Source organism: Dermacentor silvarum, chromosome 7 (assembly GCF_013339745.2).
Source record: "Dermacentor silvarum isolate Dsil-2018 chromosome 7, BIME_Dsil_1.4, whole genome shotgun sequence".
In the NCBI taxonomy this organism is placed as follows: domain Eukaryota; kingdom Metazoa; phylum Arthropoda; class Arachnida; order Ixodida; family Ixodidae; genus Dermacentor; species Dermacentor silvarum.
This window is the reverse complement of record NC_051160.1, coordinates 72,430,676-72,448,170: the sequence shown is the minus strand read 5'-3', so window position 1 is coordinate 72,448,170 and position 17,495 is coordinate 72,430,676. Positions and strand designations below refer to the sequence as shown.

The following is a 17,495-nucleotide window of genomic DNA, read 5'->3' as shown; positions in this document are numbered from 1 at the left end:
ATTCATGTCGCACTGACGCACCAATGCTGAGTATTATTTGGTGTATTTAGTATGTCATTTCATTAATTTCATTTCATTAATTCCTTCTTTAAAGAGGGTTGGAAGTGTTAACTTGCATAGTGTTAGGCGGGTGGAAGGTGATTTAATAGATGACGATGGCATGGAAGAGAAGTATTCAAGCTGTGTTCTAAACTTCAAATATTGGCGCACCTCCACTAAGCAGCGATACATTGAACGTTGTTGCCATTTCTTGATTGCACAGGGGGCAGTGGCCAGCCGTAGAGGTGCAGGCTGCCACGGCAAGATGTGGACGGTGCGCCTGGAGGGAGGGCCACGTCGCGTGAACCACGCGGCCGTGGCCATCAACGGCAAGGTCTACTCGTTCGGCGGCTACTGCACGGGCGAGGACTACAACACTCGCAAGCCCATCGACGTCCACGTCCTCAACACAGGCAAGAGGGCTCCTCTCGTTCTCTCAACTCCCGTAGCTCGGGGTTTGCACTGATCAGATTTAAGTCGGGCACTCGCATCTGCTCAGCTTACGAAGATTAAAGGTCAGCTGCGGGGAAATTTCAAGCCGCGTAGAAAGCAGAGTTTCACACAGCTTTGATAGAGTAGCTTCTGGGCAAAGTTTTACGTTTGAAATGTGAGTGGAGGCGTCGTGGAAAGCTGGCGCATGTGGTCATTTCCGATACCAAACCTGAAGAAAATGCTGCCATTATTGCTTAGGGTCTATATACAGGCTGTGAACGACAGACAATTATTAGGCCTACAACTCTGCCAAGATTGTTTCCAGCAGTATTTATAACCAATTTATAACCAATTTAACTCATTTATAACCAATTTTGCCAAAAAGGAATTTCGTTGGGGGCTCGCCTTTACGTGATTGAGGTCTTAATTCCATATCTGCGGAAATCAGTTTTGTTAACTCAACTTGGCACAAAGAGTGCAGAGGACGGAACAAGAGATGTGTGAACAGAGTTATATCTCTTGTCGCATCACCTGCGCTGTTGGCCATGGTGAACACAAACCAACCAGCGCAGTCTGGAACTCTCGTGCAATTCGTGGCAGCATTTGAGTGTTTTAGAAACAGGCGCATAGTTAAACAAATATTAAATAGGTCTAAAAATCCTGCAGCCACCATTTTATTAGGCACAATTATTAGGCATTGACATTGTACAGTAGTCCATTATATTTCATCATTGCTTACATACATTGCTCTCATTTCATGGCATTTCCATCGCTTGCATAGTCTGGTGCGGTTTATAGCTTTATTTATTCTTGTCCTATTTAGTTACAGCTTTTTGTTTGTGTTTTTATCCTAAACTTGCATCCTTTTCTCTTGTGTGTACTGTGTATGCGACATCATTAGTATATCACCTTTAATCTTAATGTTTGGCAATGAGCCTGTTTGGTAAAGTAGTCAGATAGACGACGGTCTGACAAATTGATTGCTGCCTCATAAAAAGCTCAAGTAAAATCAGCACATCTATCCAGGAATAGCCGAAAACAAGTGGGAAGCTTTGTCTGAACGATTGATGTACTGAGCACTTTATGTTCTTGAAAACTCTGGACAAAATTAAAAAAAAAAGAAGTTTGTTGTAGATGGCATGCTTTTTACTTTTCAGGTGTATTACTTGAAGTGGAACACATTTATTGGCGTAAGAAATACGAATGCTCAACTACGTAATTAACAAAGGCCACGTAACAACTTCGAACGTATAACTAAAATTTGCTATGGGGCCTGGTGAGGGGTCCTTTAAAACAAGGTTTTAAATACATGTATCTCTATGGGCTATGGAGATTTCAAGGGGAACTTAATTTACTTCGTTATATCCAGTTTTGTAAAACGAGGTTCGAGTCTAAATATTACCAAATGTCACCACAAGTGAAAAGTACAGAGTACAGGGGCTCGCTTTTTTTTTTTTTTTTGTTATTGTCAACCAAATGAAGCGAACAGACGGACGAAACCAAGGAAAGCATGGGGGAAACCAACTCTTGTTTTAAACTGAAACATAAAATTAGAGAAGAAAATGAAAATTAATGTGAAGGAAAAGGCAGCTTGCCGGCAGTGGCAAGTTGTCTTCTCTGGCAGGAACTGTGGCTGAAGTAGAGTGTAGGAAAGTGGACTTGGCTTAACTCGACCGACAGACTTAACTCGGCCGACAGACTTGGCTTAACTCGGCCGACAGGGGAGCACAGGGTTGACTTGATGTGCCTGCCTTGCAGTATCCCTCCGGTGGGCACTGGTGCAGACGCAGTCGCACCCGGACGATGTGCCCTTTCAGAGGTATGGCCACACTGTCGTGGCTTACGGGGACTACGCCTACCTGTGGGGTGGTCGTAACGACGATGGAGCGTGCAACATCCTCTACCGGTTCGACACCAGTGAGTCTTGGCTTGTCTGACACATTCGCCGGTTCTGCCTGTATCAGTGTTTACCGCACATCACTCTATATTAGTGTGATAAAATGCACCTGTACTTCACTTAGTTTTTTTATGAGACTCGAGACAAAAAAAAAAAAAAAAGTGGCAGGCGTGATCGTGTGCTGCAGTGCTTTGCTTTGAGCATGGAGACCCATGTGAGAATGATTGTGATGTTGGGGTGTAGCAAATGGGACCACTGTTGCACTTTTCCCTCATGCTTATTGATGCCAGATAGCTAATTGGGCTTGTTAGCTCTTAGATTTTCTGGGAATATATTTCTGGTAAAGAAGTACCATACTATTTCTTTGGATTCCATAACTGATTCACTTTCCTATTCTAAAACTGAAACTAAACAAACAGATGCAGGGGAAAACAAAAACTAGTACTAATCATGCAAAGGTGTGTCTGTCTGCAACTGTAATGATATACTGGTGTGTTTACTTAATGCTGGAGATAAAAATGTTTGTCTGAAATTTCACAATGCCCCTTGATTGAATTGAGCTTAAATTAGGCATCTGAGTTACATCGTTAAAGCTGCCAAGCTAAGACATATTGCACACACACCGCAGGCGGCACAAAAATAATAAATAGCCTCTGAATAATTTGTGGCCAGTCTTTCTCACCCAGTTATGATTGAAAACTTAGAAGCTTGAAAGAACTGTATGCTACATGGAGTACCGTGAACTTTTTTCGTCACAAATGTCTCTGATGTATTGCGAAAAGCTCAATTAAGAATTTGCTTTTTTTCATCCCTTTCATTCCTTGTTCAGCTGCACAAAGTAAAACTTAGTTGCGTCGGTAATAAAACTTAGATCGCAAAGGGGCTAAAAGCAGTTCTGAAGTCCCACACAATCTTAGTGCTAGCCTTGAGAGAAAGACAAAGTGCCTTCCGAGGATGACGGAAACTATGGATCACCCCATGCTCTCCTCCTCACATGCACTCAGACACCCTAACGTGGAGCCGCCCGAAAGTGTGCGGCCATGTGCCGGGTGCGCGGGACGGCCACTCGGCGTGTGTCATGGGCAACCGGATGTACGTGTTCGGCGGCTTCGAGGAGCAGGCCGACCGGTTCTCGCAGGATGTGCATTACCTGGACCTGGAGACCATGCTGTGGCAGTATGTGCCGACCAGGGTGAGGTTCACAAGGGGGTGGGGGAGGGCACGGCATGTCACGCTCGATGACATCTCTCTCTGTGCTCCTCGATAGGAGTGCTCTCAAGACATTACTTCAAGTTTTCAAGTTTTATTTCCGGAAAGTCAATACAAATTGTGTGCAAACGCAATTTGTAGATGGCCTCGCTACTAACGTTCGGCTAAGGGGTCGTACAATGTTTGCACGCAATTTTTATTAACTTTCCAGAAATAAGCTTGAAACTTATTAAAGCCAAAGTTTCTTTGCAAACCCTCCAAGACTTTGCCGACTGTGACTGCTGTTTTATTAATTTTTTTATTTATACTTGCCTACATCGCCACAAGGCATTGCAATGTAGGGGGTTGGGGGGGGGGGGGGACATAGATCACAACATAGCACAAATAGCAATAGATTGTTGTACAATATAATAAAAAAAACACGAAAATTATGCAAACATAAAGAATACACAAAAATGACCACAAACGTACATTCTAAACAATGAAGACACTTCAGGAGAATAATTCCATTGATGTTATTGATGTTGATCTTAGTAAGAGTTTTGTTAACGCTGCTTTTTGTTAACGCCGCGTTTTGTTAGACGCCGCTTCGACAGGCGTCTGGGGGCTTCGACAGGCATCACTCTTTTTCCAGCTGGTCCAGGGCTGCAGGTGAGGCTTGGGAGCTGGTGGTGCTGAGCCAGTCTTGTGGGTGCTCTGGTTAGGATGCCCGTTGTCACCAATTATGCGATGAGTGGCCACATTTATTCAAGAAGCCGGACTGGCCGTGGAAGCAGGTGCATTGAAGCCGGCTGAGGGATGGGTGAATATCGTGACTGTCTAGCCGGACACGAGCGCGTTCTCCGTTGTTTGTCGAGCAAACTTCGTCTTCACCACCACATTAACGATGGCAGTACAAGTTGTTTCTACAAACCACTTTCACTATCCAGCATGTGCCTAGGTCATAACACTCTCCCTCACTTTTTCTGCAATTACTGCAGCTGCAACATGCAGGTGCAGCCAAAGAAATGTGCACTCTTGGTCATATTTTTTAAATGAGCAAAGTCTTCATGCAGTAATCCCTCGTTATAACGAAATGAGCGGGACAGCGAAAAATTTGTTATAAGCGGTAATTCGATATAAGTGACCACTCGAGAAAAGCTAAAGCAGTCGAGCTTTAATTGCGCCACAACTGCGAGGAAGTCAAAATACAATGTGTTCAGTGAAGCAAAACTTTATTCAGGTGCAAAAAAGGCAGTGAGCTTTGGCTGTTTGAAGTTCTTACTGGGCACGAGCAACCCTTCTTTAATTTGACAAAGCATTGCACGAGGCTGTGGTCACCGCCCATGCATTCAACCTTATTTCGCAGCAGGCGTAGGTACTCCCATGTCTGCAACGTAGTTGGCACTTCACGTGGCTCTTCGTCTGCCGGCTCTTCGTCCTCATCGGGGCCACTAACAGTGTCAATTATCGACGAAAGTGACGCTTTCCTTTCCCGCGTAGCGGTGCTCCGCCAAATGGACACTCACTGCGACGATTGTGCGCTCGCCCATAGCGTCGCTGATCTTGCCCATGTGACGCTGTTATTGGAAACATCTTGCAAAACTTGTGGCCGGCTGATCGTTCCACAGGGCCAGCCCCCGCAGTGGCGGGACTTCCACTCGTCCTCGGCCATCGGCGGTCGCATGTACGTGTGGGGCGGCCGCGGGGACAGCCAGGGCCCGTACCACTCGCAGAGCGAGGTCTACTGCAACCGCATGGCCTTTCTGGACACAGCCACCTCTTGCTGGGTGCACCCGCGCGTCGACGGCGTGCCCCCCGAGGGACGCCGGAGCCACTCGGCCTGTGAGTACTGCAATCCACGCACGCTCGTCCTCTCTCGTGTCTCCGCCTGCCAGCTGCAAGGACTTGTAATATACAAATGAGGTGGTCGTACGAGATTCACCCAAGTGCAGCACGATGGAGCGTGGGAATGATATAGTTAGTGCATGGATTTGCCTAAACTTTCTGCTTCCAAGCTATCAACTGCTTTGTGACTTTGCAAACTGATCATTTTCAACCAAGTGCTGCGTTATAAGTGAATATAAATATAAACGTAAATAAAATAGTCCGACGGCTGAATTCGAACAGTGGACCTCTATCGCAGAAGCCTTATATTGACACCACTACACCACGGACGCATGTGTTGACAAGCGGCATAGAGCACCCTTGCGAATTTTCCCCAGCCAAGCCATCGCATTGAGATGCTTGGCGTGTTTCTCTTTGACCACCTCGATAGATGGAAACGCTGAAGTTGTGCATGTTTGTATATTCGTATTGGCTTCATTTGGAAAGGTATAGGCTGCTTTGAAATTTAGGCTAATAAAAGCAGATAAAGCATACCGCATTTATTCGAATATAAGGCGATTAAAAAATAAAAATCCTTAGCCTGTGACCCGCCGCCTTGTACGCGAATTTTGCCTTTAGGTGTGGCTTCACGGCATTGTTAATTTATCCTTACAGTGTGGCTTTACGGCAGCGCACGCTGCTATGCCGTGAAGTCAAACCTAAAGGCAAAATTTGCAGATAACTTGCACTCCGCATGGGGAAGCTAGCTCCCCCCATTTCACGGTCGCCATTTTGTGTTCTGGCTGTGCTAGTAATTCAGCATTTCGGGCAATCCCTGCCAAGTCTGAATAATCCGTCAGGCTACTCTATGTCGCCTTATGTTTGTGTGCTTACTTAAGTTTTTTTTTTCTTGGGTCCCTGAACTGCACCCTCACCTTATAATCTTGAGCACCTTATAATCGAATAAATACTGTAGTAAAAAAAAAAAAAGCCGCAAGAATGTCTGAAGCCATAAGCACAAAGATCAGACATATCCACGTATTAACCATCGTTCCCATTCTAGCTGAACAATCGCAGGACCAGAGTTCCCTCTAGTAATTTTAGTAGGAATTTTAGTAGGAAACTCCATGGTCTGCACAATCTGTCATGTTATGAAATATGGGAGGCCATGGTTTTGCCGCACTTCACTCGTCACCGAGTGCCATCATAGGAGCAGGGCACCCTGTCCTACAAGCTGAATTGCACCGTGGAAGCAGAGTTTGTCCAGCTATGAAACCAAGAAAATCAAGCACACTTGTTTGGTGCAGAGCTGTGTTGCTGATCAAGAGAGAATGCCTGTCAGTGGTTCATTTCATCGTTTCCAGGTTATTCATTACAGGGGTGTGTAGCCATTGCTGTGTGAAGCACAGATGATGAGAATAATAAGAACTTAAGCAGTACATAACAAATATGCAAGAACATGGTGTCAGTGAAATCCTTTGCCAAATTTTTTGGTGGCTTAAGGGGGAAGGTAAGTCTCGGAAACAAAAAAGTCACAAAATAATCAATCTTCATTTCTATCATTTCTGTATCTACGTGTCATGGTCCACCTGCTGGCAATAGCTAGCTCGAAACAACATGTTGTCAAGGAAAAAAAAATGTTTTTATACTTCAAAATTTTGTCCATAAAAGCATTGAAAATGGCCTACAGGCTATTTTCAAAACATTTGAACGTTTGCCATTTCAAAACCACTTATCAGAGCCACGCCACCTTGGTCTCATGTGATAAAGCATCTTTCTGGCTTGCTGTCCTGTCCAGAACAATCCTTGAATGCTGCTTCAGAAGAAAGCTACTGGTTTTTATAGCTTGAAATGTATATTTTGGCCCACTTGTTAGCTTTCCATTATTTTTTTTTCTTGCAAATTTTTCAGAGCGCCACTGTCTCTCTTCTGCTCATTCGATTGTCCAAATTTTCTTTTGCTTGAGCGCTAGAGAGTCTTAGATGGCAGAGCCACTGTGATAGAGTCCTTTAGGACATAGCAACATTTTCAAATCTCGTAGAAATCACCAACAAACAATTCACACCTGCAATGTTGCAACTTTAGAATTTCATAATTTCATCTAATATAGATACACGGACATTAAAATGTCTTTGGACATTCAGAAGCAGACCTGCATAATTTTAGCTCTCTTGCTGCAGTTACATGTTTTGAAGCTCACTTTCCGAGTTTATAATAATTAAAACAATTTTTTTAAAATAGGATCGACCTAGGAAAAAGCTAATTGCGTATTTACAATCAGGACACAAGATTGATTACTTTATGAAAATTTCGGCTGTCTAGACTCTAGAGTAAATATAAAAAAATGCGCATTTTACGAACCCATGTCTTCCCCTTAAGCTACTTTTAATTATGGAAAAAAATTCTTGCATTGTTGCATGGCAGATGGCAGAGCAGCAATGATAGTTTCATACTATCGAATCAAGTGCTGCAGGGGCTGTGGTTTCACGCTATGGTTGTGGGGCCGATTTCGGGTTGTACGAGCTGCATTCCAGAGAGGGCAGGATGTAAATGCTCGTGCACCAAATGTCAGCATATGCTAAAAAATTGTGCGGTGAAAATGAATTCGGATCTCTCCGCTGTCGTGGAACATAGCCCAGGTGTTAGTCTGGAACATCAAGATGAATCAGTTGTGACCGAATGGATCTATCAATAAATGAAACAAACAAATATTGTTGAATATTAAATCACTTCTCTAGATATTTGCACGTGATTGCACCGAACTGGGTACTAGGTTTTGCACAAGAGTGTGCAAAGTTGTGCATGATTGTACAAGATTGCACTCGATCTGGCGATAAAACCGCGGTTCCGTGTGTGTGACCTTGCGGAAACATATTCAAGAATTTTTGTCGCGCATATTTGCCAGGATACTCTCAATTTAAAAATTTTTGACAGGTGGCAAATCACACCGAAGCTGATAACTTGGTAATGAAATGGCGCCTGGTCTTTACTGGGCGCCGTCGACCCGCTCAGCGCCAGCGATGGCTATGCACGAGCTCTGGTCGAAGCACATAATGCGCGGTCCGGGCTTTCGTCTGTCACGAAGATTGGCCTTACGGTAACCCACCTGCCATAAAGATGGGAAAGCCCTTCCATATTCTAGAGGAAAACGGGAAAACAAAACTTAATAAGCAATAAATGATTGCCATAAAACACCGGCCCACTATTAAACTGAGAATCTAATTTTAGTAACATGTCACCAGTTCTTTAGCTTGAGAAGGAAAAAGCTTGATTCTGTTCAACAGCTATTCTATCATTAAAGAAAAAAAGCATTTTTCGGACGTTCATATACTAAAACTATGCTGTCGTCGGTGGTGCATACTAATTTGGAGTTCCCTTTAATAAGAGTAGACTGTACTGTACATCTTGATTTCTATGTACCTAAATTACTGATAGCTTGCTACATTCTTGTTATGCAATGCTAGGAGATTCCCAGTCATGTGCAGCATCGTGTTTGCTTGCCCAGTATTTTTAAGCAATAAAGCTTTATTGCGATAGCAATTATATGGACACTCCAAGGCAGATTTCTGCCGTCGGCGTCGCCGTTGTCGTCGCCGTCGCCGTGATGTTCCGTATGACGTCAATGGAGATGAAATCGTCGCCGCGCGCCGCCGAACGCTGTATGTGCGAGTGAAAGGGCGCGAGGGACGCGCGCTTTCACGGGGAGTGAACCCACGGCGGAGAACAAACGCGCGTTCTGCGCCGTGCTCCCTTAAGGGCTGCAGACGTAGGCGTCTCTTTCCTCCTTTACAATCACCATATATGTAGAGCAAACGCGCCTTCTTCCGACGCGCGAAAGGCCGTAGGGGGGGAGGGAAGGGAGGCGACGTTTAGCTGCGGCACCAAGTGCCTATTTCTATCAGAGGCTCCGGCAACAGTCACCAACGCCGCAGGCATTTTGTGCGAACGCGGGCAAAACGCCGACGGCGTCGACAAGTTCTGCATGTGGCCGGTGCCGCTGCATGTCCAAGTTTATACAGCTGATAAAGCTACTATCATTACTCCGTATAGCCACGGCCGCTGGATAAAATTTATCCAGTGGCCGTGGTATAGCTCTCTACAAATTTGCTATCGCAATTGACGCTTCGCCTTTCAGGTGAAACTGCGACAACTTTTTTTGAGAAATAGTCTAATATTTGATTTGATATTTGGCATTATTTTTCTTGATTTGATTCGATATTCGAAATCTACTATTTGTAGATTTCCTACTACTGTACACCCTACCACTGTACATCCTACTACTAATTCACACCCCTACTAATGTACTTGCCTGCCACACACGTGTAGGTAATTTTGCAGTTGTGTCATGCATTGCGGCAAAGAGGAGTAGATGGTAGTTGGCAGATCGTTTCAACTAAAGTTGTTGGAACTGCATTTTCCGAAATATCCAGGTTTGAGGACTAAGGTAACAGTGGCAGGCTGTCCGTTTTGATCTGCACTCTTCATTGGGAATGGATGAGTTGGAATAGCCGGTGGTAAGAATCCTGGCCAGCATGCCAGTTTTGTGAAGAAGGTCTGTTCAGAATGAATTTGTGTATTTTAAATAGTTAAAGATGTGGTTACCTAATGAAATTCTAATTTGTGTGATGTATCTTATTTAAAATGCGTGAGGTTGGTAGCAAAGGAGGGTGCGCTTTTATTCATACAAACTAAGCTTCCATGTCGTTCGGGGATTTGAGGAGGCAGAGTATAGAGGTGATGCCTTTTCTGTTGCTGGAATGGTTGTCACTCTTTCTTTTTTTTCACTGTAAGCTTTTGTAAGTGAGCGGAAGCTAGAGCATTCCTTCTTGCTTCTTGACCTTTGTTAACTATGTCTCGGGGTAATCAGAACCACTTGTTCTCTTGATCCTTTATCTAGCTCTGGCTTAGCAGTATTCATCTTTTGCATGCAGTTGTCTACAACGGAGAGCTGTACATCTTTGGAGGCTACAACGGGCTCTTGCTGACCCATTTTGGGGACATGCACAAGTATGATCCAGGTGAGTGGAACGGGCATGTTATGACACTGGGGGCTGTGTTGGCTCTCTGGCATTGGCGTAGCCAGGGTGTTGTTTGGCGGGTTGAAACCCCTCCCCGAAATTTTCTGACGAAGAACCTTCCCCCCTTTCCCATGGAACCCCTTTCCCATGGAACCCCTTTCCCTTTTCTTTACCTTGTCTCTGACTTTCATTAGGCAAATAAACTTTATATGAGGTTACTGTTGGGCTAGTTTGTAAACGTTACTAAGAATAAAAACAGCGATAAAAACTGGGCAAGAAAGAAAGACCTACAGAAAACTGATTTGTGCACGGCAAAATATATTAAAGACGGGGGTACAGGGCCAGGACAGCTAAGGAGTTATGGCCAGCGGAGAACCCCTTCCCTGAAAAAAATTTCTGGCTATGCCACTGGCCCTCTGGTGTGCAGTCTTGTGACGTGTCTGATTTGGGCACCTATGTTTTGGTGTTGTGGAGAGCATGTTTTGACTTGCGTAAACAAAGTCTTTCTCCTTTGCCTAGAAAGCTCTGTAGTTTACATGTAAAGCACCGGCAGCATCTTGCAGTGGGTTCAGGTTAATGCCACGTTTGCGAGCATTACTTATCGGTTTGATTTATTATAAAACTACAGTGGGTGTCGTTTGTGGCGACACCACTCAAAGAATGTAATTTTTGTTGTACAGGGGAATGGGGACGCCATGTATCACTGCTACATTGTATTCAATTGAACAGCTCTAACTGCTTACATCTGTGTGAAAGTTGAGTGGAAATTCGCCCCTGGTTTAGCTTGAGGAGTTGTGTGCATTTACACTTGGTGCTATTACTTATGCAACAGTCAGTGTGTGTGCATGTGTGCGTGTGGGCACGTGTGTGTGTGTGTGCATATGAAATTTTATATATTACAGTAAAACCCCGGTGATACGATCACGGCTGGTACGAATTTCGGTGTGATACGAATTCGTAACATTTCCCGGCTGAAATACATTGCTCTTAATATGAAAAACATTGGCTGTTACGAACGCGTTGCCGTGCCGCTGCGGATAATACAAACGCTGGCCGAGCCAGCGGAGCGACTGGCACAGACAAGCTGGCACAGTGGGATTTGGGCATGATCCATAGTCGCCAAGCAACCAGCTACGTCATGCGGCTGCGCAATCTCTCATTGGTCCCCACGTTGAGCGGACCGGACCACATCACAGCCTAGCTGATGCTTTGACCAGCGAGAACAGCAGCAGCCATGACAGCCAAAACGTTTCCTGCATGCAATGTGCTGAGGCTTTCAGTTGCGTGCAACAACATTCGTGAGATCACGTTCGCACAATTTTAGGCCTTCCAGAAGGCGATCGTTGACGATTTGGGCAAGAAGAAAATACACGCGGATAGTAGAACCCCATTGATACATTTTTCAAGGGACCACGAGAAAAAAATGAAAAAAAGAAAAAGAAAAGAGAAAAAAAGAAGAAAAAAAAGTCGCAGTTTTGCTTGATAGGCGAAGCAACGATTGCGATAGCAAATTAGTTGACAGCTGTATGAAGTAGGGATAGTGGTTTTATCAGCCGTATGAACTTGTAAGCATAGGCATACTAACTAAATTAACAAGCACAGTGTCATGCGCGCACAGGTAAACACGAACCCATCTTGCCCGATGACAATGTTGGAGTAAGGAAGCGCGGCAGCAGTGGCTGTCTCTCGCTTCAACACGAACTAAACGACAAAAGCACAGCGCATACTAAGCTATCTGGCACTAAGTGCACTTTGTCAACATCGCAGATTATTTTGAAGATGAGGTCCGTGTGGGCTCACACTTTGCACACATCACAGATTGCTATCAAGATACGGCCATGTGGTGCGGCACGCGCGATGCCGCGCCATATCTGCAATGTGTCAGTCGCTTGTTGCAAGGTGCAAGCTGGCTGCACTGCTAAATTTATGCGACCGCCACATTGAAACACAACCTAAGATGCAGGCAAATTAAATTGGCTATGTATCAAGGGGAACTTAATACATGGAAGTCAATGTAGGATTTAGCTCGGGACAGCGAAAACACAACGTAGCAGCCGGGAAAACGCAGCAGCAAGGAACGTATTAACGGGGTTCCACTATTAGGAATTTTTTCTAGTAAAAAATACTTTTATTTTTTTCTTGATTTTGGGTATGTTTTGATGATACGAATTTTGGTTGATACGAATATTTCACGCGACCCCGCGAGATTCGTATCACCGAGGTTCTACTGTATAAGTATTTTTGGGAAACCTTGTGTGTCTGATATCCATTACATCTGTGGTACTCAGGCTTTCATTTTTGGCCTCAGGGGAACTAACCAGCTTTTGGAAAGTGCCTTGAAAGAAAACAAAAAAAACTTATTATACAGAGAACTCGTGCTGGAGTCAAGTGAAGATCCAGCGAGATGGCCCATGCGCCAGGAGGCGCCAGTGCTGCTGCATGGTCGGCGACCGGCTGTTTCTCTTTGGCGGCACAAGGTGAGCAGGTTGTTTGACTGTGTTGTCACTTTTGTCTGCTGATGATCCTGTTCCTAGCATGCTAAAGAGCATTGTCAGGTCGTCACAACTGAAGTTTCCAGAAAAAGAAAATGCCGTTTGTCCCCCACAAAGGTTTCGTTCCTAGCTTCCTTACTGTGAGCTGTCATGCTGTTGTCGTTCAGCTATTGTTGTCATTATTTAGCTATGTGCCGCTGCTGCGCTGTTTTGCGGTCACATTTGAGACTTGTTTGCAATTGAAATTATGTGGCCACCGTGCTCTGATGGTATCGATGACGCATATGTGGGCCGCGCGTGGAGAGTTAGAGGTCTCCAGAGATGCAAGAGACGAGCAGTGCGTTTGGCTGCAAAAATGACAAAGCCAAGTGGACGTGCTCCCGCGCTCCGCCCAGTCAACCCTGCCGGAGTCCGGGCTGTGTTGTGGCCTCCACTACTGGGATGAGCATTGCGCTTCCGCGCATTAGAATTCGTTCTGAGTAGCTGCATGCGTACCACACCGTGATGCATGCAGTGGCCTAAGCAGAACGTATGGTAAATGTCGAGCTCAATCTATTTGGCACTGACAAACGCTTGCTGTTTTCTGTCAGTCTCATCTCATGCACCATTGAGGTAGAACGGCTGTATTGCCACTGCCAGAATTTCCTCATCGTGCCAGTGTAGTGAGATGCCTGCTGTCTGCCAGGGTGTTGTTTCTGCTGCATAGCAATAGTACTGGTTGCCGTGTGGGCTGCATCAAACCAACTAGGTTGGCTCCACGTATTGTTAGAACACTGTGTTAGAAGTGCGAGCGCAATGGTAAAATTTACGGCCGTTTTCAATGCTTTGCCTTCGGGTGAAACTGCTACTTTTTTTATGTTAGTAGCTGTATGTGGCTGTTTAGTTCCTGTGGCACTAGAGATGTGCGAACTTCTCCAAGTGTGATTCTACACACATGGTGTTTGACTAACACAAGATGGTGGACCTTGGGCTATAGCAGTGTTTCTCAAAGGGACACTAAAGTTAAAGATTGAATCGGTCAAGTTTGTGGCAATAGGCTGGTTATTAGAAAAGCAAATGAAAAGCAAACTTTTTTCTTAAGGGGAGAGGCGGGTCAAAAAACGGCGATTTTCATTAAAGAAATAGGTTTTGTGTTTTTAGTTGTTTCAGCAACATTGATCTCTCCTATTTCACATATGAAGAAATCAGAGCCAGAAATGATCGGAAAAAGTATAATAAACTCAGTTAAAGCACTCGAGGTGGCAAAAAAAGGCACAGATATGACACATCTTCAAGCGCGCGATGTGTCAAACCACGATGTCGCATGCCATTGGGCTCGTGCAAGGTGGTAGGCCTAAGCTTTTTCTCTCCAAGGTTAGCTTTGCCGCATCACAATCTTCCCGGGAAGTAATAATAATAATTAACAGAAGTAAACAACTTGTATAACTTTCAATCCCATTTTTCTCAACTTCATATTTTGGGCAAAACAAGGCGTTTGTGTACAACATTTTATGTACTTATTGTGGTCCAATCAAGACCATATTTGCTAGGCGTTATTTTTAGGATATGTAGAATGCACTTATCTAGGATTTAACGGAATCACTTAATTTTTTTAAGGATGAAAATTTTTAATGTACTCGGGCACCAGCCCCTGAATATAAAGCACCAAATACAAAATTCTCTTAAAATGTTGCCTGTAAAGGGAATCACATTATCTTGCTTATTAGCACTCAGTGGAGTGTTAGGGATAAGAAAAATAATTTTGCACTACTCTATCACGCTAACTGCTAAGTCCAGCAGCTGCACAAACATGCACTGTTCTGGTGGTTTGTTGGTCACTGCAGCTGGCGAATCTTTGTTGCTGCCAAAGATCAGGAGGCTCTTCTTCTTGTACAATTAATATATTTACAATATTCACATATTATACACAGGAAGGAAGGCAAATGGGTAGGATATGCAGTCGTTAGGCAGGGGCCAGCGTGCTAGGTAGGGCCAGCTTGACCCTTTGCCTAGCATCTGCTACAACCCTCCTTCTACAACTGCCAACTATAAACTAAAACTGAGCACTCGCCTGACACTTTTCGCGAGTTGCCTTCGTGTCCTCTCTCTCGGTCAAACCGACCCGCTACTCGACATACGAGTTTGACGGCAGCTCCCATTAGTCGGCCGGTCAACTCGCTCTAGCCGGGCACACTGAGGATGTTGGCCTTTTGAGGCACATTCCCGACTCTCTTCTTTTCTTTTCAATTGTGCGCCCAAACTGAGCAGGTTTGCAGCCGACCTTACTGATGGAATACGAAAACGTTCCTTTACCAATGTTTCAGCTCATGTAAAATAGCCCTTCTCCAACTGCATCTTGCATGACCTAAGGTTTGCTTTGGGATGTTAAACCTCATCAGCCAAATTAATTAGCCTGTTCGAGTTGCTCTGTGGTGAATGCCTCACACCTTGCTACTCTCTTGTGCAGCCCGACACCCAACCAGGTGGCCAGGCAGCGGATGGAGGAATTCGACGCCAATGATCTGACGCTCATGGATCACTCAGATCTGCACGTGCTTGACTTTGGTGAGTTGTTGACGCTGCAATGCGCTCTTCCTGGCAATGAGATTGCAGTGCACTCTCATTGAGCTGTGCGTGCTGTCTGCAAAATTCGCAGGTTTGTAATGTGAATGTGCCAAGAGTAAAGGCGCGTGCAGTAAAGGCCACTTCGCTCGAGGGCACGCTAGCCGGGTGCGTCTGGTATGTTCTGCTTGCCACTGGCTGCTGCTGTGGACATCCTGTGCCCACTGTTGAATGCAAGCTACGTGTGCCTGCGGATGTTGGGGGAGCCTCTTAATGTTTGCCCAGGGATTTCCAGGAGTTCTTTAGGTGTCACTAAAGTTCTGTGACAGCTTTACCAGAGGGGTTCTTGTGTATCAAAGCATTGGACGTTCAGGGATGCTAAAGAGGAACATTAAATGGACAATAAAGGGGAAAATTATTTCTCCTGTATCAGTAGATTACCCTTCCACAATGCCGAGACTCCGCTTGGTAAGCCAGAAAGAAACGAAAGACACAGAAGGTGAGTGGCAACGCCACCTTGAAGTTCCCACACCAGCTCATCGTGACGTCATGGATTTTGACAGCGTCTTTTAGGTCTCAATTAATTCTTTAGCAGTAAAGATTGACCACATTGTGTTCTAAAGGAGCCCAAGACTGAAGGTGGCAAGTTTCGTGAACTTTTACTGAGCCAACGTGGCCCAAATACGAAAAATTACTTTAGAAGTTGTGACGTCACACCAAAGTGCTGACGTTGGAGTTTCTGCGAGAAATTTTCTCTTCTAATAATTGCCCTATTGCAGTGTAATTAACGACAACAGAGTTTTCGAATAATACTTTATAGTCTGAGTTGATTTATTGTTTTGCTTTAGTGTCCCTTTAAATCTATTGTGATGAAGTATTCTTTGAAAACTCTAGTTTCATTAATTTTGTCATACCAAGTTGGAATATTAAACGGGGGTAAATGAAGCTCAAAGTTCAATTTTCTTTAATTTCTGGCCAAAATCCAGTGCCGGTAGGTAAGCAATAATGAGATGTCTTGGATTTCAAAGCATTTTCTTGTATTTGTGCCATTGTTGGCTGAGTAAATGTTTCTGAAACATGCCAAGTTAAAACTTTTGCTCCTTTAGAACACAATGTACAGTAGAACCTCATTTATACATTTTGGACAAATATGTGAGAAGAAACATACTATAACTGGGAAATTGTACGATCCTAAGTCACTAAAAAGTTTGCCAGACTCAACTGCTGTTCACATCTACGGGATTGTGGCTTCAGCAAGTTTGCGTTTGCGCTCCTTGAATTCGATCTGGGTCAGCAGCTTGTTGGAACGTGGCATTTTTGAGGGAAGTTTTGACGTGCCCACTCGGCATGAATAGTTGCAGCATGAGGTGTCGATGCGCGTCGAGATGGCGAGGCCCGAGCAGCCCAAGATGCGCATTGTTGTTTTCCTGTTGTGTTGTGTTTTGAGATGGCAACGGGAAACAAAAAAAAAATTGAGTTGGTGGACAACAGCAGTATCCAATGCCGCCAGCAGCAGGGAAGGTTTGGGTTATTGCCCGTTAGAACCGTGCAGTACACTCGCAATGGCACTATGCCACGCGTGCTGTGATGCAGATGTGCGAAGTTGCTTATTGCATTTGGGTTGGTGCTGATAGCACGCAACAACCTGTGAGGAAACTTGCTGATACCGCAATAGGAACTGAGTGTGTGCAGGTATTTTCACGTGATACGGGTGGGCGAGTATTGTGGGGAAGCTGCTGCGGCAGGTGGCTACTGTTCTCGATTGCGCGTGCCTCGCGGTTTTTCTTGTTGGCATGGGATCTAGCAGTCAGAAAGTGTCTAGGGATGGGCGAATATTCGGTATTGTCGAATATTCGATCGAATTATTCTCTATTCGTTATTCGCTTCGAATCGAATTCAGGTATTCGATATTTTCGAATTATTCGGCACTCCCGAATAGGCAGCCAGAAGCCACGGACAGCCGGTACAAAAACACATCTCGAAAACTATGCTTTATGTCATGGCTGCCATACATCAACTGTAAATCTTTAAGGTTTAACGTTTTTGCATTAAAGAGCCGGA

General features: G+C 44.7%; 1 protein-coding gene across 9 annotated transcripts in view; it reads left to right on the top strand.

The window, feature by feature from the left end:
- Positions 1 to 17,495, top strand: part of LOC119458210 (kelch domain-containing protein 3-like) — an 89,273-nt gene that overhangs the window by 54,790 nt on the left and 16,988 nt on the right. For all 9 annotated transcript variants that reach the window (XM_037720035.2, XM_049670840.1, XM_037720037.2 and 6 more), the window contains 7 exons: positions 263 to 452; positions 2,230 to 2,388; positions 3,373 to 3,560; positions 5,188 to 5,401; positions 10,315 to 10,401; positions 12,770 to 12,878; positions 15,340 to 15,437. In XM_037720035.2, the coding sequence (XP_037575963.1) occupies positions 263 to 452; positions 2,230 to 2,388; positions 3,373 to 3,560; positions 5,188 to 5,401; positions 10,315 to 10,401; positions 12,770 to 12,878; positions 15,340 to 15,437 (1,045 nt within the window). The remainder of the gene's footprint in view (positions 1 to 262; positions 453 to 2,229; positions 2,389 to 3,372; positions 3,561 to 5,187; positions 5,402 to 10,314; positions 10,402 to 12,769; positions 12,879 to 15,339; positions 15,438 to 17,495) is intronic.